Source organism: Lutjanus erythropterus, chromosome 17 (assembly GCF_056507025.1).
Source record: "Lutjanus erythropterus isolate fLutEry1 chromosome 17, fLutEry1.hap2, whole genome shotgun sequence".
In the NCBI taxonomy this organism is placed as follows: Eukaryota; Metazoa; Chordata; class Actinopteri; order Lutjaniformes; family Lutjanidae; genus Lutjanus; species Lutjanus erythropterus.
The window spans coordinates 16,049,869-16,076,036 of NC_139333.1; the positions used below are offsets into that span (position 1 = coordinate 16,049,869).

At 39.8% G+C, this 26,168-nt stretch overlaps 1 protein-coding gene across 1 annotated transcript in view; it reads left to right on the forward strand.

Annotated features, from left to right (window-relative positions):
• Positions 1-26,168, forward strand: part of LOC146312021 (protocadherin-15-like) — a 232,436-nt gene that overhangs the window by 104,442 nt on the left and 101,826 nt on the right. Inside the window, exons 17-20 of the mRNA XM_084740319.1 lie at positions 9,947-10,079; positions 11,306-11,385; positions 14,933-15,026; positions 21,632-21,760. Of these exons, the coding sequence (XP_084596445.1) occupies positions 9,947-10,079; positions 11,306-11,385; positions 14,933-15,026; positions 21,632-21,760 (436 nt within the window). The remainder of the gene's footprint in view (positions 1-9,946; positions 10,080-11,305; positions 11,386-14,932; positions 15,027-21,631; positions 21,761-26,168) is intronic.

Below are 26,168 nucleotides of genomic sequence, written 5' to 3' on the forward strand. Positions count from 1 at the left end.
TGTGTTTTTCGCTCCCCACCATTCACTCCATCTTTTCTCCCTTTTCATTTTTAGAAATACATGAATTATGGTTTTATATTGGAAAATGGCTGGAAAGAAGTCTAAGAGAGGAAAATTGATAGTCTTAGTGTGAGAAGGAAAAGAAGAAAAGGGAGAAAAGTAAAGCAGAATCAAAGGTAATGAAAGGGTGCCTCACTACTAGTTACGGTCTTGGTGAGAAACGGAAAGAAAATTATACTGTCTGCATTTCAGAAAAGGGACAGTTTCAGCAAAAGCAGGCACACATGGTGCCTAAAATAAAAACGCTGCAAATGGTAAAAGAAACTAAAGGTAATGGACTCTGTATCTGCTGCATTCTAAAGGATGAGGGCTGACTTTATAAAGTGACATTTTTTTGTCTACCCAGCCTTCTGTTTTCCATCTCCTGCATTTCACCTCTCCTTCACAGATTAAATCAATAAGGAGCCGTAACTTTTACCAACTCACAAACTCAGGCTGCTCCCCAACATGGGTCATTTCATGGAAAAAGCAGCTGCTCCTAATATTTTGTAAACTCTGTGTGTATTGATTATGTAGCTAAAATCTAGTAGAGAGCAGTTCAATTGTGAAATTTTGGGTTTAGCAATTACCGGGCAATATCTGAGAACAGAAGCGAATCCAGCCATCGAACCGTTCACCCACTGGAACACGGTCAATCTACATCGCTTCACAGATTGATGTAGCAGCTGCACTGGCACAGAATTTGATTCCTATGGTGTTTTTTTCTTCTTTTTGCTGCACCATGCCTCAACTTGACTCAAGAAACATCATAAAACAGGGACTCAGCGGGAACACGCCATGTGCTGTCGCAGGTTTTGAGAAAAGAGGGACAATGCGCATCAAAAGGTGTTGGCTTCTTTTGATGCATGTTGTCCCGCTTTTCATTTCCTACCAGTTTTCTTGTCTTATTCCATATCATCTAATGCAGAAACACCATGAGGAAAACTCTTAAAAAACATGTGAGAAATTGGCATCAATAAAAACAAAAGCCATTCAGTCAGAGCTACGTTGCCAGCCTGTTGTTTGCTGATACTCGAGGCACGCTTGGGTAGTTCTTTGTGTTGTACGCTTTGGAATATCTCAACAAAAGGATAAATTAACACTGCAGTGTCCTTGTGGAAAGGACAAACAAGCCAAGAACCAAGTCCTTGCTCTTCAAACAAGAAGCATGGGACAAAAGCAACACACAGGAACTTTTAACACATTTTTTTTTTTCCTCAAGCATAGTTTGAGGAAAAGGCACAGTGCAATACTGAGGTGACAGTCCCTCTTTAGGCAGAGACTTAGTGTATTAGGTTCACACAAGACGAGCAATAGAGGGTTTTCTTCCATGCCTCAATTATTGATGTGTTTATATCAGAACACACTTGGGGAAGTCACTGAAATTTTTGATGATTAATTTGAGCTGTCAGCAGCCAACGATGGAGATTTCTGTTCATCAGTCTCCTGATTAAAATTTAATCAGATTTAATCAACTCACCTCGCACTTGGTTAAATGTAGGAATATAGGAAAGGAATATAAAAGTTTTGCATATGATGCTGTGTCCATCTGCAGTCACCTCCTCTGTGAGAACTGTTGAACTCCAAACCCCTGTTGTGGGATTGAGCCTAAATGTTGATTTAAAACTTTGACATGCCAAGCTGCCCTGAAAGAGCTAGTGATATCAGAGGCAGGCTGATTAAGAAAGTTCTCCACCAACTCAGCATCACCCTCCTATCGTTGTGTAACGGTGTAGGACTCACGATGGATAATTTAAAAAACAAATCAATGCTGCAGAAGCATGTTTTTTTCACTTGTCAAAAACTTGGCACCTACTTTAGAGTATGGGGTTGGCCATGTCATTCTGGTCGTGGCTAATTCTGGTAGAGCCGCTAGCTTCAAGCAGAGATGAAAAACGAGTCCTGCAGGATTTCGTTTTTCAACTTGTAGTCTTCAGCCCCAAACGTCACTTGAGGCAATTTATCAGACTTTGAGCAGCTCCGCTGGAGCCACAAAAGGCTTTACACAACTTTTTCCACTTATGCAGTAGTCATCCCCGAGACCTGTAAACAGACTTTGATCTGTAAAATCATTGGAGTCCCTTTAAACACTATAAGACTTATGTTAAAAGCTGTACTTGAACAAATCGAACACACTGTTAAACACTACAGCTGATAGGTCACTCATCTGTATTTCTAAGCCAAAAAACAACAATGTGCAAATATGTTTGAATTGTTTTCTTATATCCTTGGAATAATTCAATATATTTTTTAAAAGTCAGTCAAACTGCAACTAGTATCGCTATGTTTTGTATGCTGGGTTATTTGCATTAGGAAAACAATAAGGTGGAGGTGAAAATCAAGGAGAAACTGCAATATATGTACTTAATTTTTCAGCCTGAACAACTGTTCATAGAGCAGAAAGGATAACCGACTGCATTTACCTTGATTCAAAAGCCTCAACTGACAGAACTGCCACCAGTAAAGGCCAACTAGTGCCCAGGGAGCTGGACACACCATAGAAACTGGGGGCGATGGTCAGTCACAGATGCTGTCTGATGACAAAAGGGTGCCTACGGCTGATTGTTGGCTTGGTGTGCCGCTGCCCTTGGCTGCTTTTGACATTGAATTAAAAATTTAAAAGTTTAATCTGGATAAATTTTGCCTATTTGTCAATAGTTATCAAAGGTAGGGATGTTAGGGAATTTTTGTGGGTCCCACTCCTGATCCTTGTTCAGTCTAATATTTATATTTATATTTACATTAAGAAGACATTCTGCTCATTTTCCAGTTCATGCTTTTATTTGGAGGTTCTAATGGAATATGTTTATGTACTTAAATAATACATTTTTCTCACACTGGCCATTGTTTCAGCACCTCTATTCATTCTGCTTGAACACTGATTGACTTCAGTGGGTGGGACGGTCACCTCACTGGAGGTGGTGCTAAACCCTTTGTGCCATCAAAATCATATCTGACAGGTGTTTTTGAACACACTTTCTGAAAGGTGGAGCAAGCAAAAAACAGAGAGGGTGGTCCTTTCTCATAGTTTGGGGGTCTTTAATACACTGGGGACATATATTTTATTGAAAAATCATGTAGAAGTGTATTTTGCATAATATGTGACCTTTAAATATGTATTTGACACTCCTAAGAGTGGATACTTAATGCCACAGTTGGGGGAACACCCTACCTTGTTCTCTCTTAGTGTTGTCATCCTGTCCTTCTGTTGCTTGTTACAAACTCTCAGAGCGACGGAGACATAGTGTCATCATAAGCACGGTAAAAGTGTCTTCCTGCCTTGGGCGCTTCTGCACAGAGGAGCACTGACTAAGATCACAGCTTTTATTGGAATAAATTACAAAATAATAAATGTGTGTTTATTTCTCGCTTTCCCTGTGATGTTCTCACTGGATTTGTCGCTCACCCATATCATATCAGTCATTTAAGAGTGGACGTTCTTCCCTCACAAATGATCTTTGGTTGACCTGGTTTACTCAGAGATAACATTAAGTCGTGACAGCTGGTAAAATCTGCTGCTGGCGACATTTGTCATTTTAACAGATTAGAGCAACAGTCAGTAAAACGCAAAGGTGTCATGAAGGTTGAAAACTTCAGAATCTGAACTCAAAGTCACTCGCTTGTGGGCCCAAATATTTTTTTTTTAACATTTACAACCTTAAATTTTCACTCACATATGCAGCAGAAAGCTCACAGTATATCAGGCCTGGATCGGCCCCACTGATGAACTTGGGACATTTCTAATGAAAACTAATAAGGTGCTCAAAAGTCAAAGCTTTTTTGAAACAACACGAATTAAAGTTGCAGCAACAGTGGCTCGTAGGCTGTCCTCAGATTCACCCCAGCTGAATCAATCTACCGTGTCTTAATAAATCAATCCAGTTTCACAAAACAGTTCATACCTTAAGAACAAATATATTGCAATACCTTACCCATATCTGTATCAAAATATTATATCTGTCACAACTGGAGTGGATTGCTCTCTCCAACAATGTTTGTCAGTCATCATAAAAACTGGAATCCTCTCCCCTCCTGTGCTCGGCTCCAGCTATGGAGCTGCCAAATCAATACAGAATGTGAACCACAGCAGATTGAGGTGGTTCCAGTGATTGGCTCACAGATTGTCCCCAAATTTCCCCAGACCCCCTGTTTATCTCAGTTGAAAACAACAGCCCGCATAACAAATCAATATCTATCTCTGCTACCTGATTTATTAAAACTATGGGTCAGGACCCAACAAGAGCTGGGTGTCCTCTTACTGGCGGGCACCAACAAGACGAGAGTGACAGCATTTTTTAATGACGTTGGCTCTCGGCTTGTGAGTAGCGTGGCTCCACGTCAGGGGGCTGGAACTGTTGAATAACCCCTGAGATATATGTTTTGTTCAGATTAGAAGTGCTTTTGCATGGCCTAGATAGATGCACCCCAGAATACTGAAAACAGTTTATGCTCTGGGGTCTCATTTATACTTTCATCAAACTGTAGGGTAAGAGAGAAAAGAGGGCACCACCAGAGAGAACAGATGAGATGCTAGATAAATAGCTAGATAGAGATCAAGAAACAGAGATAATTGTGCACTTGTGCCCTAAGAGACATGTAGTAAAATATGAAGGATGTCATTGTTTGGCAATTTGCAAGTAGTGTGGGGCAAGTTACTAGAAAAATGTAATCAATAGTTACAGTATTTTAAGAGTATTTAAATTTGGACTTTGGAAAATGGGCATGTCTGTGTCTTGAATCTTACCTCTCTGCTGCTAAAAGTTGAGGACTGGCTGATGCATGGATGTCATGATATTACTGGCTGAAATTGGTTTGTTTAAAAGGATGAAAACATAATTGGATTTTCAAATAAGAATACGAAGAAATTTTTTTTGGCATATATTGTTAAACATGCACAATCTAGAAGAGTTAAAAAATAAAAGGCATTTTTCATCTAATCTCAACTTTAAACAACTTGAAATCCTCCACACACCCACATGACAGCTGTGTTGAAACTGAAAAGGTTGAGCAAGCAGCCAGCCTACAGCATGGAGGGACAGTGTATGACAGCTAGCTTATCGTTAGCAATGATGACTGCCTGCTGCAGCACTTCAGAGGTCCCAGGGATCACACAGCTCCAGCGCTGAACTGAACCGGGTGATTCCTGATTAGACTTAACAGTAGCTAACCATAGCAAGCTAAGTAAGAGGACAAAACATGTAAATGAGACAACTTTGCAGATGCATCTGTCCTCTTTTCCCGACTCCTCCAGTCCATGAGCCAAGTTAAAAACTTACCACACCAGTGAGAGCACAAATACTCCTTCAGACTTCCATTAATAAGTAACTGTGATGTCATTTTTGAATTTCAAATTGCATTGCTATTGTCAGAATACATTACTGTAATGTGTTTCTGAAGTCCCTTTGACATTCGACAAAAAACCCACTAAAATCTGGCGTTTTTCATCAGTGGAAAAGGGTACAATCAGCATTCATTACTGGGGTCAAACGCAGTATTCGCAGGTATTTATTAGCTCCGGCTCTGTTCGGCAGTGACGGAAACATGAAACACAGCTGGACATGTTAATTTTTCCCCCTTTCCCACAGAGGCAATGAAGGATTGCCGCCTCCCTGGGTAGCTTCTTTGTCATCTCAGCCACAAATTACATTAGTAGCTGCACTTGAACATCCTTCCAAATTAGTCGCTTTCAGTTTGAAAGAAAGAATGAAAGAGTTTTTCAACAAGTAACCTGGCTTCCATGCTGCTTTCTACTAACCCTTTTTTCTGCTGCGTTTGTGACGTTGAAGGCAATCATCAGACAAAGAACAGGAAGGCTACCTGGCACTGGGGAAGGAGTTAATTATACGCACTAATTTTGGTCTAAAACCAATGTGAGCAAGGCATTATTGCCCAACACGGGTTGTTAAGTCACAAGCTTGCAACTGAAATCCAAAGTCAGCACAGCCCTGAAGTTGTTATATCAACAGATCAGTAGTCGTCCCCCTTCTAACCATGTCAATTAATTTCTCTTTAAAATGGATCTAGCAGATAAACACCTTATCTGCATGGCTTATAACAAGCTGTTCCCCTCTGTCAGTATCTACCACTGGGCCGAGTCAGCCACAGTACTGCTGTCCAACAGCTTTAACAGCTCAAAGCCTGACCATCAATGTAGTTCTGTGCACAGGCTGACAGTAAATTGCAGTGTAAACATGTGCCTTGGGTCACATGAGCTGTGGCTGGTATAGAAAACTGTATGGATTAAATCCTAAATGCATGTTGTTCGTTAGACATTCAAAGAGACAAGCTAAAAAATATGCAGAATGTATACGTGGTCTTCAATAATGAGGCGAGCGGCTTTTTGATGCAGAGAGTTTGAGGAATATAAACAGGGCGATGAAGTGATGTGCGCTCTGCCATTCACCTGAATACTCATCTAACCCCAAATGATTTGCTGGACCACAAAATAACTCTAAATGACTGGAGAGGAGGAGGTTATTTGTGTGTGCAGCAGGGCAGAGTGGTGACTCAAGTCTGAAGAGACACTCAAGACGAAGCAACTTTATTTTTCTCTGCATTCTCTAGAAGAATTTTAATGTGCAAGTTAGTTTTTGTAAGTACACATGTGTGGGTGTGTCTGTGTGTACTGTACAAGTAGGAACAGTTATATGTAACCATGTTTATGAAATGGATAATACATGTTAAATAATAAAGAAGAGTTTTAAAAGAAGGAGTTGCCTCCCATTGGTAGACAGAGAGTTTTAGGATGAAATAGAGGAGGAGAAACAGGCCCCAGCTACAGTAGAAACCACGACTGAATAATCTCCACTCCCTCAATCGGTTTTCATCAATAATGCCATCTGAATTGTTTTAATAAAACACTGGCGTTCACTCTGTCTGGCGGCGTACATTTTCCAAGCCTTTATCCATTTATTTATTTATTGTTGTGAACGTAAACAGATTTTGTGGGCTATTGTTTAGACCCGAGGTTCTTTGGCTTTTTTCAGTCGATGATCCAGTTTGAGTGGAGTTAATCTCTCCCTTCTCTCCCTGCTGAAACTCAGCACACCCGCCAAGTAGGAACACAAACTAAATCCCTGCGGTTTCTTAGCCTGAAATTCTGGGGGAGTAAAACCTAAAATCATTCATGTCATGTGTGGGCGCAAACCTGAGAAACAGGAGTAATTGGGATATTTTCCAACCTATGATTTAAAAAGTGTTAACAATGATCAGTTTGACAGAACTTAAGACTAAACTTTTACTACCAAGTTACTTTTTTCCGAATAATAATTCAGTATATTTAAACCCATAAATCTCACTGGAGGGTCAGTCAATGCAAACTCATGCTGTGCAACCAAATGCTCAAAGAACCCTTATTTTAGAATTTAAAATTCAAATTTTTTTATGACCTTTGTAGGAAAGGTGCAGAATATTTTACTTTTAGATATGAGATGAATCTTAATAGGTCTCCATCTGAAGCTTTATCTTCTCAATTTATTTTTATTCTTTATGTAATCTTTTATCTATCCAAATCTGTCGGTTCCTCATAGAGTTAATTGTTTTAATTTTCCTTTCCTGTTTATGGAAATTAGGCACCCAGCAAGCTAATCGGTCATGAAATCAAGAGAAGCAGGGTGCCCTTGGGTTCTTAAAAGTATTAAAAAGCACAGAATGCAATATCCTTAAAATAAGGCCTTAAAATGGCCGAGTTTCATGTACAAAGGTACTACAAACACCACAAATAACTGTCAAATGTATAAAATGTTTTGTGTGCATGTAAAGTTGCAATTTGCTGCATTTGCTTTGACTTGGATGTTACGCCAGTACAAACTGTTTACATCAGTGTATTGCTTTACGTTCTTGACTGTGGACTGACCAGAGAGTCCTGAATCACAAGCAATCACAGGGAATCCCGAATTCTGTCCAGTTTGTCCGCAAAATGAACTTTTGCAGGAATAGATAATATGATCAACATATGAATCTGTGAAAATATTCATATCAAATCACCTAGTTAGACTTGAAACCCAAAGCTGGTTTACTATTAATAAATACTACACAGTTATCACCAGTGTAATGTATAATCAAGGAGAAAGTCATATTTCCTGCCAGTGGAGCATTTTATTTTGAAGTCCCAGCTCACTTGCATCTTGTTCTTTTGGGGAGGACATGTTCAGGATCAAAATTCTAGACTTAATTATCTAAAGTAATTGGTATAGCAGATGTCAGTTCTGTTTTCAGTTGGGTCTTAGTTTCATTTGCAGTTAGTATGTTGTTATCTCCCAATTATGTACGTAGTCAATTTGCCTGAGGGCTAAAAACTGTAGTTCTATAAACCTGACAACTACGTCCTGTAATCTAATATTTTCAGAAATAAAAAACAATGACAGAAGGACACAAGCTGTTTACAGCGCTGCAAAGAAACAGCTCTGTCAATTGTAGGTCATTACGGTGACATGCTGTTTTGGAATAAGTGTTATGTTGATTAAAAAATGTCACTGAATACAGCTTATTGAACAGCCAAAGCTGTTTATCGGAGGGGAGTAAACACGGTGTAATTAAGACTTCATTTTACAAAGTGAAACAATCTATCGTCAGATACTACTCAGAATGCATTTTCACTCAGTGTCATCACCTTATAAATTAGAAACCCAATGTAATTCCCTTTTTCCTCTTTCCGTTAATTGGCTTTAAGCCTATTTTCTCTTCTCCTATAAAACCTGCATTTCTGTAATTCCCTCTTTAAACATTTTAATCAAGTTTACTTACCTGTCAAGGAATCCACTTATCATCCACAGCTGGTTTAGTTAACCTTGTTATATAACTGTATTTAAGTCGTCTGCATAATCCCTCCATTCAAGCTCAAAAGCAATTCTGTATACAAACCTCTTAACAATATTAATTCTAATATGATATTAAAGGTTTATGTATTTTAATGCACAGCTCATTTTTAAAGGGATAGTTAGTATTATTTAAAGTGGGGTTAGTTAGAGAGAGAAGCAAGGAACAAATTGCTGGGAACAGGGTAAGCAGCAAAAGGTGTTTTAACCACTTAAAAAAAAGGTCCACCCAAAGAAACAGTCTGTCTGGTGGTAAAATAAATCAGTGAAAGTATAGCATACTCTAAAACTGATTGTTTTAGGTGAGCCTTTTTCAAGTGGCTGACCCTGTCCACAGCAGTACATTACTTAGATTCGGTGCTGGTGCTCCTCTCTGCTTCTCCAAACTGGGGGTGTGCTGACTGCCATCCACTGTAGCCAAAACACTGACAATCAATAAGTACCTCATTCAACCCACTGTCTCTTCAAGTAATAGTTGAGATTCTGAAGCTCTTCAAATATGCCAAGCAGCATAATAAGGTTCATAACACTACATAATAAAGGGCACAGTAAATGATGATATGATACTGCCAAAACGAGATGGAGTCGGTCTATAGAGACATACATTTTATTGAAAAGAATGAATAGAAGAATAAACTTTTTTTTTTTTTCGGTACAACTGCAGCAGCCTCTACACGGATGCATCATTGAAACATCAGGATAAGTTTGTCAAACTGGGCAACAGAAACCTGAGACATCTTCTGAGTGCTGTCTTGTCTCTTTGCCACTCACACTGTTGTTGACTTCACGTTCTTATCGATTAGTTAAACACAGCATGGAGTGCAAAGAAACAAACACTGGCCAACCACTCTTAACTTAAATAATAGACCATTCACCCTCCCTGACAGTTTTTTTTTTTTGTTACCCACGATCCTCTTCTGCTGCCCTCCAGCTCTTCTTTTCCCTCCTTTGCTCCTCTCATCCCTCTCCAACATTTCACTGCAACTATATCTGTGTTTGTGTTGCAGGCTGTTTCTCTATCTGTCTTTGTACTCTCTCCTTCTGTCCTATCTGCCTTTATCCCATTCTCTCTTCTCTCTCCCTGTCTTCAGGTCATCCATTACCACGGTCTATATCGAAGTTTTGCCTCCAAACAACCAGAGCCCTCCCCGTTTCCCCCGGCAACAATACAACCTGGAGATCAGCGAGGCTATGAGGACTGGAGCTACACTTCTTAATCTGCAGGTACGCTCATGCTCTAGCGTTATCTTTGACACACACATATAGACACACACACAAACATAATGGTGCATAAAAGCTACAGTATGCCCCAGTGTTTGAGTGTGAGTGTGTGTTAGTGTTTTAGCTAACCCCTGTCCTGGATTTTATTGGATTCAGTCCAAATGATAAAGGTAAGCTAACAAACACTGCAGACCACTGACTGGTCACAGTAACATTTTGTCATGAGTGTGTAACTTAAGTGAGCATTACAGAAGGGGAGGGGCAGACTGATTACTGGAGACAGAGTTTTGGCGAATGCGTGCTGAGCGGAGGGAAAGGTGAGCAGTGAAGTCTTCATTGTGGCAGCATATGTACGGAGACCATGCTGTAAATTACAGTTTAGGTTTGAGTTTGTCACTGAATAAAGGCTGCATCTTCTTAAGACTGAAGTGGAGCTCCGGCGTCTGCATGTGTTTGAAGTTTTACACAAATTCCACCTGATATTGTATACCGCCCAAGCCAACTTGGTAAGGCGTAGGCACTAAAACTAATGGATTAGGTTTACTTTTGTTATACTTGGTTAGGTTTAGGGAGCAAAACGATTTAGTTATGTTTAGTTTCAGTCGGTTTAGCTGCAAAACACTACTTAGCCTGGTTTAATTTGGGTAAGTTTGGGCTTCAAAATTACTTTGTTGAGTTTAGTTTGGGTAGATTTAGGCACTGGAACTACTTCATTAGGTTAAGGTTGGGTATGTTTAGGTTAGACACCAAAAATACTTGGTTAGGTTTGGAAATAGGTTAAGGTTTGTGTTAAAACAAGTAACAGTAAGAAAAGGAGGTAGTACAGAGAGCAGCAAAGTCCATGTCAGGCAGGTGATGGGGAGGATGATGAGTCAGTCACAGGACTTTCACATGGAAGACCAGAGTTTGTTTCCACTGTGAAGCAAAGTTATTTTTATATAAAACATGACCTCTTTCTCTTTTCCACCATTCTTGCAGGAGGAAACAGAACAAATCTGCTGTGTGCAGAGTCACTCTGCAATCTTTTGCATGTAATATAGGAAAGTTAACATGTCCTCGCCTTGGAACACAGCGACAACCATAGCTCATCTCTCCACAGAGCCTCTGGCAACTGCAGTAGCACTTCCTGGTTAAAAAGTACCCCTGTTTGGAAACTATCAGGGTAGAATTTGCTGATGGAAATAAGAGTGTATTTGTGTAAATGTGTCTGTCTCTGTTAACTGCTTAAGGCAGTGGATCGGGAGAGGGACCCTATTACCTACGAAATCCACAGCGGAGATCGCCATGGACATTTTGCACTGCAGCAAAAGTAAGCATGCATACAGGCACACAATTCTAATTCATCATGTTTGATCAGATGTGTGGAGCTTGCTGAAGTTAACATTTTCAGAAACTATACCCATATCCTTTTTCTTATTTGTGTGAATATCTGTTAAAAATGTCTGAGTATGTGCACTCTGTACAACCATGGCAGTATACAATATGCAGTTCTAATCTGTGTGTGTGTGTGTGTGTGTGTGTGTGTGTGTGTGTGTGTGTGTGTGTGTGTCTGCGTGGTCGAAAGCAGCCTAAATTATATCATTTCAAGGCTCGGGCTCTGCCAAGGGCTTCACATAAGCACCCCACTCTCTCCCACATGCACGTACTCACCACTCAGACTCTGAGGGCTTTTGTTGTATTTATTCATTTATTACTCATTAAAAATGCATTTCTTATGCTGAGGGAAGATCCTATCTACATTTCTAGAGGGAGGAAGAGAAAAAACAAAGGAAAAGTATGGCGATAGACTGCAAGAGGAGGGGGCAGAATTATAAGGATGGAGAAGGGAAGAGAGAAAAAAGTAAATGGTTGGAAAAGAGATAAGAGAGCAGGGCAGGGAAAGAGTAAAAGACGAGGGACAAAGTGTTAGAGAGCTGGGATAGAAACAATGATTGAAAAATGAGTATTTAAAAGCAGAATGAAAGAAGAGGATGTATTTCTGCTGCACAGAAATTCATAGCAGCAATGATTAAAATGAACTGAAGAACTTTGATTTCTGCATTCTAGGAATATTTGATGGCGTCTGTCGGACATTGTGAAATCTTCCAAAATGTGCCAGAGTCTTTCAGTGCCTCAGCTGTGTTTTCTGCATTATGGCACGACGAGGACAAGCCAAGTTTTTCTTTTTCTTCTGCGCAAATGCAACATGCCATGCAGCTCGTGTTGGCACGGGCCGAGTGATTTTTCATTGTTTTTGTGCAGAATTTGGCCCAGTTAAAATACTCCAGAACAGCACTGGGAGAGCACCAAAATGGGTCTGGTACTGGCTCACAATGCAAGGTGGCTGGCATTGTTGAAACACACATTAATGTCCAGAAGATTAAAATTACTTTAATACAGAAATAAAAGAGCCGACATCTGTACAGGATGCAAGGAACAAGGTTTGAGGAGATTAATCACTGTTAGCTGTTGAATAAATTTGAATTATCTCAGGTTCATCCTGCACAATGGGATTTACTGTAGGTTCTCTACATGCCTCAACACATTTTTGGTCTGAGAGCAGTCAGCATGTGAGGAAAACTTGTCAACATTTGTGGTGTAAATTAAAAACTAAAACTATTTTTGTGTGTGTACATGCCCAGGAAATTGTACATGTGTGTTCACAGTCTGCTTTCCATAAATCATCCATAAATATACATGAATCGTCAAAAAAAGCTTCACATCTTTCCCTCTGTAGACCACTTAACATCTGCTCACACACATGCACACATTTACTTGTGCATCAGTGCACACACACACCTCCACACACTGTCAATATTTGGAGAACATGTGCATTTCAGATGGTTTGTAATTCATGAAAGTAGCTTAAATTAAAAACACTTCAATCATTATGTAAATCTTCACTTGGAAAATAAAAGTGCAATCAATCACGGCCAACATCAAAGATCTCCGCTGGATTTGATTGGTCGGAAGTCTGAGACAGGCTGCTCTGAAGCTGTTGATCTTCTCGAGTACTTTACTTATTTTTACTTGTGTGGTAATCATCTGCCTTTAAATCTGACTTTTATCTCTTCGCTTCTGTCCGGACATTTCTGATTACAGGATTGTGTTCAATGAGTAACTTGAGTCTGAGATTATATGATGAGTTGAGAAATAATTCACACCCTGTTATGTATGAAAAAATGATTGAAGAATCCGGCTACTGGTTTTCCAGCTCTTTACTTGTTTTACATCAGAATCAGTTTATTGCCAAGTAGGTTTACATATAGAAGGAATTTGCTTCAAGATGTTGGGCTATAACAATACACATAATTCAAGAAAAATATAAATAAAGATGAAAGACAAGAAGCATAAATAGAAAAATACAATATTATATAAACAATAGAAGAAAATGTGCACAATATGACAATATGTTGTTTAAATGAAAAAGCTGTACAGTTTGTGCAAGAATGTGTAAAATAGCTTTTAGCAGGAAAGGATCTAAAGGGGTTCTTCCCAAAGGGCTGAGGCTCTACCCAGAACTATTCACTTCTGGAGAATCCTTTCTTGAAGAGATGGTTTGCCAAGGGTTCTTTGTAAGACTAAAGGTTCCATAAAGAACCTTTTTCATTCAAATAACCCTTTTGGAAATAAAGAGATGGTTAAGGAGCATTGAAACCCTTGAAGAACCCTTTTATCAAGAGTTTTTCAAGAGTTCTTAGTACCATAATATAAAAGGGTTCTTGGTAGAACCTCTTGGGTGAGTTCTGCACAAAACCCTTGGAATGTAAAAGAGTTCTTGGTAGAACCTCCTGCTTGGGTTCTAGATAAAACCTTTGGGATATTAAAAAAGTTCTATTTTAGAAACCCCTGAGTGAGTTCCAGATAAAACCCTTGAAATACAAAAGGGTTCTCTGGAGCACCCCATGAATGGGTTCTTATTATTGTATCATTGGAGTGTGAAAAAGTTCTGAATAGAACCCCCTAGAGCAGGTTCTCGATGTAACCATTACATCATAGAGGGGTTCTCTGTAGACCCTCGCATAGGGGGTTCTGGGTGAAACCACACACAGATCATTCTGTTGATTCTAGGTAAAATCCACTGAAAGTAGTGGAAGTGGAACCTTTGTAAAATGTTTGACCAAGAACAAAGCTCCTATAGGAACCACCTATTAAAACACTTTGTGGTTCTAGTTAGCACCTTACTTCTGTGAGTGTAGTGACATTCATATGATCACGCTATAGAGTGCAGTGTCTCGTTTAATCTCATTGGTCAGTTAAATACATCGTGGTCGATGTTTAACGTTGGACCCGTGATTCAGATTCAGAGAAGATCTTGTTGTTTTCGAGTGTTTTGCATATGAGCTCTTTGTGAAGCATCTGTTACCTAAGAATATTGGTTGTTTTTTTGTTTTTTTGATGACACATCATTGTCTGAGCCATTACAGCAGCACCACCCATTCCTTAATATCCCTGTGGGTGAGGTGATGGGTATGAGGTGTCATCTGCATCACCAAAGTACCCATAACCACAGTAAAAACACACATCTGGGTGTTATTCAGAGGGTATCAGCTTGCCAACTGTCTGAAAAGTTGTCTCCAAAGTGATGTATATAAAGAGGCATAAACATTTCATGAAAACAAGGCAGCTATGTATAATTTTCCCATGTTAACATAGTAAGCATAGAAACTACTTACAAAGGACTGGGAGGTTTTAACATGAGAGTAATAGATGACTTATGGACTGAAACTTCTCATAAAATCTTGTGCATGAAAACCGATGTATACCACACCACAATATTCTGATGTGTTTGGTCCTTGGCTCTATTTAATTTCTCTGTTCTAATCTCTATTTTCAATGCCTAAAGGGTTAACACGACTCTCTGTGTGTTCATCCAGTTCAGGGTATTTGGTTTTGGACAAGCCCCTGGACAGAGAGTCTCTGGATTATTACACCCTGGTGGTCACAGCCTCCGATGGACATCCAGACGGGGTAAGAAAAAGAGCTAAAACGCACCGATATTAACTGATTGACTTTACTTGGGCTGTTTCACTTCCCCAGTGGAATTAAACCGATTGACTGCCGAGAGGGAAACTAAATCCTTCACAGTGAAATGCCACAAACAACAGCTGTGGCATTATGTGAAAAGAGAGATATTAGAGGCATTTTTTGGACATAATTCTCATCCAGTAAAAATAACAGTCATAACAACCATCATCGTCAAAATAAAAAGCCTAAATCTATTTCTAACAATGACTTTTAAACAAAACAGATATTTAATATAAATGGATATGAAAAATAATGGGTAATTCTCTGCAACCCTGAGCGGAATAAGATGTTTAGAAAATGGATGGGTGGAAAAAGAATGTAACACATTACTACCTGAAAAAAAATGGTATCTGGTGCAAATGAGGCTCACCTGGCCTTCACATTTTTTTTTATAGCTTTAACAGGCAGATATGATGGAGAAGACCTTGTAGCACAAAAGTGTGCATTATCAAAAAACTTCTTCTTTAATCACATCCATATCAAGTAGGTCTAAACAAGTTATCCACTGATTTAAACTTTTCAGCTGGCTGGCTAAATCAGAGAAAGAATCGTTTTCTATCTGTTTTGGCCTCTGTCCTTAACCAGCACTGCGCCTACAAAGGAGCTCTTTAAGGACACACACATATTGGATAAATGCAAAAGTGGCAACTTGATGTTTTATTGTGGGTGTGGAAACTGCCCAGGCATAGTTGCAGGCCGTGGAGCAGTTAAGTTACTCTTTAATGGTAACACTTGTGTTGAGTAATGAGCTATACTGACATTTAAAATGATGGAAAGTGGTTTACAGGCCACAGAAATTGTTTATGCTAACTTAACTCCTCTTGGAAATCCTGTTTTTGCTCACCTTGAGTGGCTTAAATTCTCTCCTGATGCTGACTGTGATGAGCAGTTTTCTTATTTGCCAACTGTAAAAGATTGAAAAGATACTGCAATCTACTGGCAATCACTCTTTACACACATTATTTATGACATTTCAGTCCTCAGAACACAGAGAGACAAGAAGACAAGATTCAAATATTTCCCTAATTCTTCTGGCATTTTAATACAGATTAAGCACTTTAACAACCTGCGGAGTGCTTAAAGGGATAGTTCACCCAAAAATTAATGTGCGTTAATTACAGAGTTGAAGCGAGCGGCTTCATCAAGACATCAGAGGGGAAACAGAAAATATTTCCTCCAAAATATGTCATCCAGTTTCACCCATATAAGGCAACAAAGTTACAAAGTTTCTAGAAACACTACCGTCCACTCTAGTGAACAGATATATTCTCCTTCCATGTTTCATAAGCGTACGTGTCATAGAAAAAAAAGTGTTTTGTGATGACAGGATGAGTCATCAACAGTCTAATTGTTTTCCAGGAAAGTCTGAAATACCATTTAAAATACCCAAGAATATCTACAAAATGACTTTTTAGTTATTGTTGGACCAGATAATGGCATATACACAGTTATAAACAAGGGTTCCAAAAGGGTTCTTCTTGAAGGGCTAAGGTTCTACCAAGAAACATTTCGGTTTGTCAAGATTTGTCAAGATCCATTTTCATCCAAAGAACCCTTTTTGAAATGAGGGAGTTCTTAAGGGATCACTGAAAGACCCTTATATCAAGGGTTTGTCAGGAATTCTTTGTACCTTACCACCTGGGAGAGTTCTAGATAAAGTCCTTGGAATAGAAAAGGTTCTCAATAGAACCCCAGGTGGGTTCCAGATAAAACCCTGGGAAAATAAAAAGGGTTTTGGCAGAACCCCAGTGTAGGTTCTAGATAAAAGCCTTGGTGTATAAAAAGGTTTACAGCAGAACGTCCTGGGTGGGTTCTTGTTAGCACTCTTAGAGGGTAGAAAGGTTCTTGAACTTGAAGATGTATTCCAACAGGTGAGCTCACCTCTGGAAGCGCTCTCTTCAAATCTTAATGTATAAATATGGATACAACAATTTTTATTTTAATGTTTGTATCCACTAACCATTACAAACTCACTTCTGCCATATTTCTGCCATATTCTGCCAAGAGATCCCCATAAATTTTACACACTGGACCTTTAATCAGCACTGTCTGAACTGGTTTGGCAAGGGCTTGAATGTAACACTAATTTATATGTAAAAGTCACACACGCCAGCTTTAACTGGCTTTGTGTGGATGCAGTCTGAATAAACTAAAATTGCTAAAAATGTCTCATTTAGTCGGCTGCAGGAGCTACTTTGCAAAGATAAAGGAGTGTGTGCCCTCTCTCACTTACCTAATTGATCACAGGTCACCAGAGTCGGTTTCTCAATCTCTCTCTGTTTGTGTTCGTCTCTTCTGTCCCTTTTTAAAAGTCAAATCTTCAGTCGCTTTTCACATGAAAGTCAAATGAAGACATCAGCTGCCCTCTCTTCTTTCTTCCTCGTCTACTCCTCTGCCTTTCATCGGTTTCTCTCTTCTCTTTTCTTCCTCATCATGCATCCATTAGTCTAGCATTAAAAAAGTTTGTCTGCTCCTCCTCTTCGTCACTGACCCCCCTCCTCCTCATGTCAATTAAAACAAAAGGTAAAGTTTAAGGTCCCTCTGAGGAGGGAAAATGCTGATTTGAATACTCTGACCTTCTCTCACACACACCCTTGCACAGAGTATGACAGGAGAGAACAAGTGGGAGGAAGTTAGAGAGATGTGAGAGGTGTTCGGGGGGCTCTTATTACCTTAACAGTTGTACCTTAATACACATTTCTATAAAGGAGTCTTGACACACACGCACACACTCACAGACATGCACACATATACTTAGTCAATTCCTCTCTGGACCCTGACAATTAGTGTATTATCTTTGTGCCCCAAAGGTCTTTAAGCCAGAATACGGCTAAAAGTAGTTTGGACATTTTTCTGCTTGACACTCCATTATATTTTGAACAAGAGGGGGAAAGGATGGAGAATAGTGAACAGAGAGAGAGAGGGAGGGAAGGTGTGTGAGAGAGGAATGGTGTGGGCTACACAGAGAGACAGAAGGGAAGACAAGGAAAGAAAGAAATAGAAAAAGGAGAAGAGAAGAGAAGATTGGGGTGTAGTTGCTTTATACAGGCCCATTAATCAGCATCACTCGAAAGGCCTTGGGTTGTCTTCATATGCGTGCGCACACACACACACACACGTCTGTGTCCCCTATTATTAAATGTCCCGTTGTGAGAGTGTCAGACTACAAAGTGCCTAATTGGCTATTTGGCCAGTGAATCCATCATACTGCCACAGATTGAGGACCCTACAAGCTGGTGCAGTAAACCAGCTCACTGTAAGGACACTGGGCATCACAGGATGCAACTTAAACTTTGGTGCAAGACAGTTTGCTGTTGTCTAATGTACTGGCGTGGGTACACTGTATGCGAATCAGCTCATGTTTTCACCATTAAATCCTGCATTTATTGGCACTGCTGTAGCTCCATTAACGAAGGTAAAAATTCTTTATTTAGTGGCTTAAACTATGTGGCTATCTCTTCATTAATAACAGCAAATCCCATATTCTGTCCAGCATCTCTTCTCGGGGTGTAACCGTACACAAAACTTACAGTTCCATATTTACCTCAGGTTTAGGGTCACGGTTCAGTAGGTTTTTAGAACAGCAGTTAGGAAAATGCGGAAAATAAGATTTTTGACATTTATTTTGCCGTTTTGAAAAATGTTAACGTTCAACAGTGGCTCACTGGTCATCATTCTTACTGTAACAGTTAAAGGTGAGGCGGGCAAGGCAGGGCTACAATAAAACCTTGCTCAAAACACTGGAATAAATAACTTCACAAAAAGAAATACTCATGGACGTATCAACATGATGGATGATGTATTCTTACAAATTAACTTGCTAAAGTTACAAACTCGCTCCTCAACTGCTTCAAGCCTCCTGTCCCCAGCTGAACTTGCCGTGTCTTCATCCACAGATGGAGCTGCTGTGACGTTTAATCACACTGATACTGTATTTCCCTCTTGAGAGCCTGAGTTTGGTTTGTCCACTCTGGGTTACTGTAGAAAAACACGGTGTTGCAACATGGTGTCGATATAAACAGCTCATTCTAAGGTAACGAAAACGCAACTATTCTTATTTTCAGGTGATTATACACTAGTGAAAACAGAAAAAGTAGATAACATAAGATAACTCTGATCTGTTGATTGAATTCCTGAGCAACTGCAACTGAAGCCACATTGTATCAGGGCTGACACACTTTGACTGAATGCTTAAAGGAATAGTTTACCCAAAAATGAAAATTTAGTCGTTATCTACTTTTCCTCCATTCTCTTTGAGGGTTTGGATTATTTTGTTAGTCTGCTAAACGCTGTTGGAGTTTCGCAGGAAAATATCGTTACAGAATCTCACAAACAATGGAAGTGAATGGTGACCAGTTTTCAAATGTAAAAAAAACAAGAGAAAAAAGTCATAAAATGCCTCCATACTGCTCGTCTGGCATGATCCAAGTTTCCTAAAGTTCCGACGTGCTGTTACGCCACACACACCCAGTTGAGACGCTGTGCATTTGCATGTGAACGTGGCTTCAAACTAAGGATCTACAGTGAAGATTCAGGCTACAAACATGGTGGAAATAACAGTTTTTTAGTCAACTTGGTGTGTTGGAGCTGCAAAGACAGCTGTTTTTAGTAAACAGTGCATTTGTTGGAGACTATTTTCAGCTTCAGTTTAATGTATTTCAGCCACTGACAGCACAGTGTAGCTGGAGTAATCTAAGAACGCTGGGGTGGTAGAAGGATCTCTGTAACAGCATTGTCATGAGTGTATCAGCAGAGTAATAGTGAGATGTGTCAGATTGTAATGGCTGCACTGTGCACCTGAATGAAAATGATAAGACATTACTAGTCCGCTGGCAGCCAAGCAGCTAGTGATTGTGAAGCATGAATGATTTGCAGCCGATGGGAAAAATACAAAATATCATCAGCTGTATCTTTCAGTTGCAACAACATAGAGCAAGCACAGTAGTTTGGCGTTTGGGGTTTAGAGTTTGGAGTTTTTAAGCTGGCAGTGGATTCACTTCTGTCACAGGTGGTTGCTGAACAATTGCGGACACAGGCAGGGATTACTCTGCAGAACGTGAGACTCAAACAAAGCTAAAATCACTTTTTAATCAAACGGGGATGAATCCAGAGCACTGACTTTATAAACTTTTACCTTCCACTCTTCTACCACAGATTGCTTACACAATATGTGTACTATAATAAGTCCTGGAGTCAGAGGGTATGACAGACTGGTGTGAAAAAAGAATTAAAAGGGCACCAGCCAAAAGCATGCATTTTACTGGAAGAGCACCATAGTGGGCACTTTCCTATGCTATGTCAACTGAATGAGCACCCTTGAGGGCAACATGTTGTCTTGGACATTTGGCCACCCTAGAGAGTATTTATCATGTTTTATCTAGCATAGGCACATCCATCTATCGATTGATAGATTTTTGAGTATTTTTCAAAAATATCATGCTAGGGATGGGTGTTAAATCTTAGCAGCTGCCCACAGTATCATCAAGAAAATAAACCGAGGTGTGCCATTATCGAAAAACACTGTCCTCAGAGCCCCCTGATGCAAAATACTGCATCTCTTTCTCTCTCTTTGTGTCTGCCTGGGTGTGTATGTGCGAGCGTGGCTCACACAGCCTGCCTTTTCATTATATCAGAGCTAATACTTCTTTGCATATACTGTATTGGCATTCGGATAAACTGTTTTGTCAACTGTGAGCTCTTAACCTCAAATTACTTGCATCACCGTGCGCCCTGCCAACCTCAATAGCCTGTTGTCACCTCTGTGATTGTCATTCTCCCACACACACCCACCCACACGCGCACAGTGCTTTTTCTCTTTTCATCCCACTGTTGTGAATCAGTTAGCTCTCCCTCATTTTCCACCTCCTCCCAGTTTCCTTCTTTAAAAGTCAAATCTTCGATCACTCTCTCTCTCTCTCTGTCTCTCTCTACTTCTCTCATGAAAGTCAAATTAAGAAATTGGTGACCTCCTACCAGCTCCTCTCTCTCTCCTGCTCCTCTGCCCTTGCTTGATAACATTTTTGTGTTTTTTTGCGGTTGGTTGTGTAACAGTGGGGATCAGTCACATTTTCTTAAAAAAGATTTCTAGTGAATCCCCTCCAAACATCGACAACCCTGCCTTAATTCCTTAGATGATTAATAAGGTTTGTTGTATTTCCTGTCTTTGCTGTCACAGATCTACACGTTAGCAGTATACATCCACAATTAGTTTCATATTAGACTTTGAGTGGCTTATTCACAAATATTGTTTACACTTAAAACTGTTTAATTGTCATTTTTTTAGCTGTCTTTGGTAAGGACAGCCATGACCTGAGTGCAGTTGGAATGGGAGCTGTTAGTAAGAAGGACAAATGGAATTAGATAGTGAAATAAACCTTTGAAATGAGAAAAATATTAATCCAGAGTACTAATCATTAAAAAAAACAAAACTCTGAAACTCGCCGAACGTGAAATGGAATAAAAAATACAGCTTTAGATGCTTTCTGAACCGACCAGAATAGTAATACAAATTTGTGTTTTTGTTTTTGTGTGTGTCTGGTTGCGTGCAGACCTCCACTGCGATGGTGAACATTGTGGTGACAGATGTTAATGACAACGACCCGCTGTTCGATTCTTCACTGCCAGCGAACCTCACTGTCATCGAGGAGCAGGATCACGCCTACGTTGGACAGGTCAAGGTAGGAAGATGTACACAGACTTAAACACAAACGCAGTCACACTCTAAATACGTGGACGGAGATGCAGAAAACACTGCATGCTTTTAAATAAACTGTTTCTCACTGTATCACACTTAGTCTGTGTGACCATGAGTATGAGTGCAGCATGTTTGCATGGAGAATCTGTGCTTGTATTCTAATGTGTTCATTATGCACACGCTCATGACTGCGCATTTGTTGATGAGATTTTTGTGTTTTTCCTTGCTCTAATCCTTTGCTATAATGATGTGGCATGAACAAAAAAGCCAGTTTAAATGACAGTTTATCTCACTGTATCAATAATTCCTGACAGCACATCTGTCATTTTACATGCTTTCCCACTGTGTTTGGGCCTTTTAATTGCTGATCACGCTTGTCTCTGTCGTTTCTCCAGTGGTGGAGACGTTTGAAACTAGTCACACACAACTATCTTTGTTATTGCGGCACAGAACATGATGTCTCACTGTAAGTCTCGTCTCTCTGATCCTGACATGAGGTCACTACCACGAGAGAGACACATAATTACTTAAGCTATAAAGGTGCCTTTAAGACTCGTCTACAGTTATCTGTCCTCCCCTTTGCAGTCTCTTAGCACACATGCACGCAGCACACAAAGATTCATAGAGGCTCTAATTAAATTCCGCTCTTATAATCTTTTACAATGGGGACCGGAGATCACTAGCATAACTTTGTAAACCTTGGCAGCTTTGTAATTAGGACTGTATGCTATTATACACAGAGGACTCAGCGTGCATGTGTGTGTGTGCATAATTGCAGGTGGATGGGATACATGGATTTGAGGGAATGGTGTCCAAGTGTCTGTTTCCTTTTGCATGTGGCAGGATGGTGTTTACTTGGGTTGAATCTTTTCTCCTTATATCCTGTGAATGCATCACTCCCTCATTCTCAGGAAAACTGAAATTTCTCATCATGATTTTAACAATAGAACTGCAGATTATTATTGTAAAATACCCTTTATTTTCATTCCTCGATTTTATTTTACTTTAAGATTATTATCATAGAACAATTTCTCCTGAAAAGTAAACTATGGTGAAAGAAACAAAATGTCAAAAAGTTCATGTAATGGTTATGTATGTATGAAATTCTGAACATCAGTATAGCAGCAAACAACTATTTGATATCTGAAGATATAGTTATGGCATCCTGAGCAGCGTTAGAAGTCAAGTTTCTTTGCTCTTTGTTTGGAAATTGGTCTGACTTGTGCATTATTGAATGTTAGTGCAGCTGAAGTCCCTCCCTGTGCAGCGGCTGCCTTTGAAGAGAGTCATGTAATGGCTGTTTCTTTTGTTATCTAACTTGGTGAATTAAGGATTTATCTTGACCAAACCAGGGTTTCTACATACCAAACAGCTATTTGTGGTTAAACAAAAAGGATCTTAAAAGCTCTATCTCTATGGCGATTCTTTCCATAATGTTGTCAGACACATTATAAGAATCTGAGCCTGTCAGCGGCAAAAAAACAAGCACTTTCAGTGAACATACTTTGACGGGTGCAGTTGCCTCCAAGGATTACGTTGCAGCCATTTCAGCCTGTTTCACGGCTAGCAGCTGACACAAAGACACAAACAGCCTGAATATTTTCTCACTGAAAATGGTTTGTTTTGACTAAACCAGAGTTGTTGATTGTTGGAACAGTGGAAAGACTAATTTAGACAGTTTTGATGAGTTTTACTTTGCTCCTGTCGAGTTTGAATTAAGTGTGTTTACAATGATCTATGAGGTAAAATGTTTGTATTTATCAAAGGAATCTGTTGGGCCATGAGCCCATTTGTTTTGGTAACATCTATTGCGAGTTAATGTTGTATATAGAATTTATAAAGAACCTGTGTGTAGGCTTTAGGGACGCCTAGCAGTGAGGTTGTAGATTACAGCTAATTGATTACCACTCACCTCACCCTCTCCATATGAGCATGTAGGAGAAACTACGGTGGTCACAAAACTCCCCCAAAATATGAGCAATCCTATACAGAGCAAGTGTTTAGTTTGTCTGTTCTGGGCTCCTGTAGAAAGGTGGTGGTTCAACATGGTGGCCTCCGTGGAAGAGGACCTGCACCCACTGTAGATATGTACATTTCATTCTATAGTAACAAAACCAAGCAGCACAGCTATTCTTATTTCAGGTGGATTAGATTAATGAATCTAGTTATAACTGTTTATAACTGCTATGTTTTGGCAATAAACCCCTTAAATCTTACTCAATTGACCTCTAACTGTAAGCAGCCATTTTATCAGTGCTAAAGTTAATGACTGAAACTGCTGCAGCTGAAAAGTTGATCCACTTGTATTTACATAATCATGGTCTTTTTAACACTTTGCTGTAGTTGCATAGTAGTTTTCTTAAGGTTTGGAGACTTCTTACAGGTTTTTTTTCCAGGGAACAGTAGCAGATTCTGCAAGAATTCCTGGTTACAGTGATCTGAATTCACCACTTCTCACTCCTATTGAGTGTGGAAATAGCATAAATATGAATGAATAAATACGTAGAGAGGGAGATAATAAAATTGAGTATTATGTGTAAGTGATATGATGTCTTCTCATCAGTGTAGCGTGCGTTTTTACCTGCATCAGCACCCTCGTCTCCACTTACCACAAAAGACTCCTGGACTTGTTCCAGACCTAATAACTGACTCATGTATCCCTGAGACAGGGGTCATGGGTAAATCTGACACTTTGATAGGCTCTGATCTTTAAAGATGCTCTCTCGGTTGCACGCTCTCTTGGATTTGCTCCAAGTTTAATTCATAGCCTTTATACACCAGTGTCAGGGGGTCTTTGATCAGTCTGACACTTTGCCAGGTTCTAAATGTTAATCATGCTTCTTTGGTTGAACACTGCGGCTCCTCTGGAGATAAATATTTGGCCCCTTGTACACTCGTCTCAGATTTTGAGCAAGTCTTGCTTTTAACAGGTACCAAGTTTAAGTGTTCAGTACCTATTCTTATTTGGACAATCGGGCACTATTCCAAACTCATAAACCCAACTTTATCCTGAAAGAGAACATTTCATTACAAGCATTCAAAATTGTAACTCTAGCTCAGACCTTTGGGCGTTTTCCAAATTCAACATCCAAAAACCCACCCTAATCTTCAGAGAGGGCGCTTGAAATTATTCCAGTCCTGAACTTCCTCCCTTTCAAGGACCCTTGGATATTATCCAAACCAAAACAGACGGCATGATCCCTCAGCGGGCTGTGCAAGGCACGACTCTGGGCCTCCTTCCAAACCAGGGTCCCTACCTGTAGGTATTAAACAGATTTCCGGAAGAATGAATGGGCCTGACCTTGGTTTGCTGATGCCGGTAAGGTAGAGAGAGTTGGAAAGAGGGGAGGAGGTAAGGCATGCATGGGTAGCAGAGAGAAATGGGAGAAGGACACAGGGGAAAAGTAAAGGAGGAGGACGACACCTAAGGGAGTAGAGGTGCATTCTTGCATTAACTTTCAGGAGTTTAAGATGTAGTTTCTGTTTTGAAGAGGAGAACCAGAAAAGGGAAGATTCTGGAAGGAGAATGGCCATCAAAAACAGAATTTCTAATATATATAAACTGATTTGATTGATTACAATTTGTTGCGTTGCGGTGTCACCTATGTGATGTCAGTAATTTGCAGCAGATTATTAAAATGTGTGATCTGGAGTTTGTCCAATGCGCATACTACTGGACCCATCAGCCCTTTTTTTTTTTTGTGCACAGTCATGACTGTATTCTGAAGGACGTCTGTGATTCACAACCTTTTTTATGGCTCCATGCCAGCAACAGCCATGATCAGAGGTATTCTGGTAAATGCACTGCATCAAGAATATCTTGAGGGAACCTCTTCAAATTTGATACAAACTACCACTTGGATTCAAGGATGAACTGATAAGATGGTGGTTAAAGGTCAAAGATCACTTTTCCACACTCATGAACATGACATCACAGGAATGCTTGGAGTGAATTTCTTCAAATTTGGTGCAAACATCCACTCGGTCTCAATGATGAACTGCTCAGATTTTGGTGGTCAAAGGTCAAGGACACTGTGACCTCATGTCCATCCCATTCTTGTGAGTCTGGTATCTCAGGAACGCCTTGAGCGAGTTTCTTCAAACATGGCAAAAATGACCACTTGGACTTAAGAATGACATGCTTTGATTTTGGTGGTCAAAGCTCAATGTGACCTCACAAATCACAATTTTTGGCCATGACTCAAGAATTCATCCGCTAATTATGACGAATTTTCACACATATGTTTAATACAGACTATAGGTGCTGGATAGTAACTGGTGTAATTAAATTACAGTTACATTTTAAAACACTGATGACTCCATGGGGGTTATAGGTTGATAATGTCAAACCTGTAGGCTGCATGAAAGGAGCTGCAATCTGGCTTCAAAAT